At 37.6% G+C, this 2,827-nt stretch overlaps 1 protein-coding gene across 1 annotated transcript; it reads right to left on the minus strand.

Annotated features, from left to right (window-relative positions):
- Positions 1-228: 228 nt before the first annotated feature.
- On the minus strand, positions 229-2,463 carry LOC306835981 (cysteine-rich venom protein-like; the record flags this gene model as incomplete). The annotated part of the gene is made up of 7 exons (XM_079362824.1): positions 229-353; positions 775-857; positions 961-1,055; positions 1,222-1,364; positions 1,829-1,919; positions 2,022-2,126; positions 2,377-2,463. The coding sequence occupies 7 exons, from the start codon at positions 2,461-2,463 to the stop codon at positions 229-231; spliced, it is 729 nt and encodes a 242-aa protein (XP_079218950.1).
- Positions 2,464-2,827: the final 364 nt, after the last annotated feature.

Here is a 2,827-nt window from a genome sequence, read left to right on the forward strand (position 1 = left end):
GGAAGTCTGTTGGATCAATTTTCCCTCCATACTCTTGCTGAATCCACCCTGTCCTTCCTCTTTGTGAGTGTGCTACTTACAAATAGTCAAATGTCACCTGGCTCTGCAGGCCTAAAATACCGTGCCACAGTAAAGCCTGAAGCGTCAAATCATGAGGACACAATATTTAATCATGCTGAAATTTATTGAAACAGACTCCACGAGTCAGAAGACACAAAGACTTCCAATTTAAATAATCTCAGTTTTGCAATTGCAGGTTGCAGCACAGTGGTATTGAACAAAACTGAAATACTCGCAGAAAATTTTATACAAGCCACAGTTTCCAAAGTTGTCATTGTATGGACATGGATTGGCTGAAAGAAGTAGAGAAAAGTAGGGAATGAGTAAATTCATTATCAGACAAAATGTGATTCAAAGTGAAATCCCACATAGACCTACAAATTACATTTGAAGACATACTAGAGGCAATTATGAACCAGCTTGTTAACCACTACTCATAATGATAGGTCTGACTGATGAAACTGCAAACAGAAGTGACTGACAGAGCTGACAAACAAGTGCCTTGGCACCTATACCTATGCTGCAATGAACAATAATAGATATCATTCACTCCAAAGTGGGATTACATGATTTGCTAACAAATAATCCAAACTATTATTAGCCATTGTCATTCACAAAAACACACACACAAACTAAGTAGCTAATGTTGACATGTTTGCTTGGATTTATTAATTGATTTATGTACTTATTAATACAGTTCTTTTTGCCACTTACTGCACAGTTTGTTATCACAGTGGTCGGGGCACGCATCACAGCTATTGCCAGGCTTGTAGGGGTGTGCTAAATCGTAGTTTCCACTGAAAACACAGAAAAATTAAAGAGGAAACAGAAAACATGAGTTGTTGTATTACATCAAAGTTTTCTGACTGACAAACAGTAAAAAATAGGTTTTGTGCTTACACTGGGCAGTAGTGACAGACGTAGAAGTACTTAAATTTAGAGTCTGGACAGTAGCCTAAACCACAGCCGATTTGGTGAGACTTGTACCAAACAACCTGTACAGAGAACAAAACTTTATTGATAAAATCAGATCCTGGCAGTGATGTGCAGCATTTAATTTGTTTTGACCTGTTTTGATTGATAATTTAAAATACAAGGAAAGACTCATGTACATCCAAGCTAGTCAGGACCAACAGTTCTGTTAAAAAAATCTAAGCTCACCTGGGTAAAGTGTCCAACCACTCCATCATTGATTGATCCTGATCCATATTCCCAGTCTTTCACCTCGCTGTGCCAGGATTCAATTATTTTGCTCCAGGTGAGCTTATGGCTGGACATGAAAATATTCTCTCCACAAGATGTAGCTACAGTTTAACAACAAGAGAGAAACATTTCTTAGTATCTATGTACACTGTCCATTAGAAAGCCAAAACCCTGAGCAACTCCAAATCAATAACTTGTAGTGTGAAGCCTCTTCCAACTGGTTTTCCCTCTAACCAACATTTATTGAGCTCTTTGTTACACACAGATAATGTTTGCAGGAAACAAACCAAACTTGATCAGTGTTATCTAAAAGTGCAATTTTAAAGCTAAATGACAATAACTTTTCGGTACGTACCACATCCAACCAGTTATCAAATTACGGCATAATTCATCATTTCCCTTTGCAAAAGGCATGTCTGGTCATCTTGAAAAAACTTAAATGATCTTTTTAGATGTATTTTATTCAAACAGGATATGTAATTTGTTAACTCTATGTCAAGTAACACAGTGCTCTTTTTCTAGCTGCTTGGTTAGTAGAGTATAAAAGCTGTTTTGATTAACTCACCACCGATCTTTCTGAATGTGTATGAGCTGTGTCTCATGGGGCAGGTGTTGGCCCACTTTTGAGCATTTACTGCAGCTTCAGGCTGCCAGGACTGTGCAGAGGCCACAAACACTAATTATACATCAGAAAATGCACAAGTACTCAGCCATCCTGCCTAAATTTATGAAACAAAAAAGCATTAAACAATTGTTACCATTTTCACCATGTTGCTAGCTGTCGGGGTAACGGCCCTTCTTAGATCGTTATGCTTGTCGAGGATCACTTGCTCATCTGTGGTAGATACCAAAGAATTTAAATGGAGAAAATAAAAACAGAAATATCACAATTTGCAAAGTAAGAATAGGTATGATTTTTCTTAATAGTCACTTTTCCAGCAGTGATAACACTCACCTGTTTTTTGCTTTAGGTTCAGGGATGACAGAGAAAATAATGGTTATGTTACTGAACGTAAGATGAACTCCAAAGATTGACATTTAGAGAATATTTTAGGTTAAAAATAATAATAAACACAGTATATTTCACATAAGAAGTCATTCTGTATCACTTACCAGTCCTTCATCCGCCAAAGAGCCAGGCGTCTGATAACCCAAAGCAGCCAAGAGGCCAAAGGCACAGAGGAAGTTTGAAGTGAACATGGTTGAAACCAGGATTGTCTCCTCGAGTGTTCGGAGTGATTAATATATACAGGACTACATGAACACGTGACAATTGAACACACAAACTCAAGGGCATCCTCGATTTTAACAACCAAACGGAAGAAAGCATTTGTCAACGTGGCACCTTAAAAAAACATCCTTGATGTGGTATGGTCTGTTTACATCGTAAACAGTATATATGTTTTGGCAGGGATATGGGAGAAGGTTTTCAAACACAACATGGTGTCTTAAATAAACTTTGATCATTACAACTTTACACGAACCACTGGAGCATTGATAAGATATCAGAGTGCTTTCACCTCACAAGTGATTTTTACCCGTATTTGTTTTAAATGAGCAAAGA

The sequence above is a fragment of the Symphodus melops genome (assembly GCF_947650265.1).
Source record: "Symphodus melops genome assembly, chromosome: 1".
NCBI classification, from domain to species: domain Eukaryota; kingdom Metazoa; phylum Chordata; class Actinopteri; order Labriformes; family Labridae; genus Symphodus; species Symphodus melops.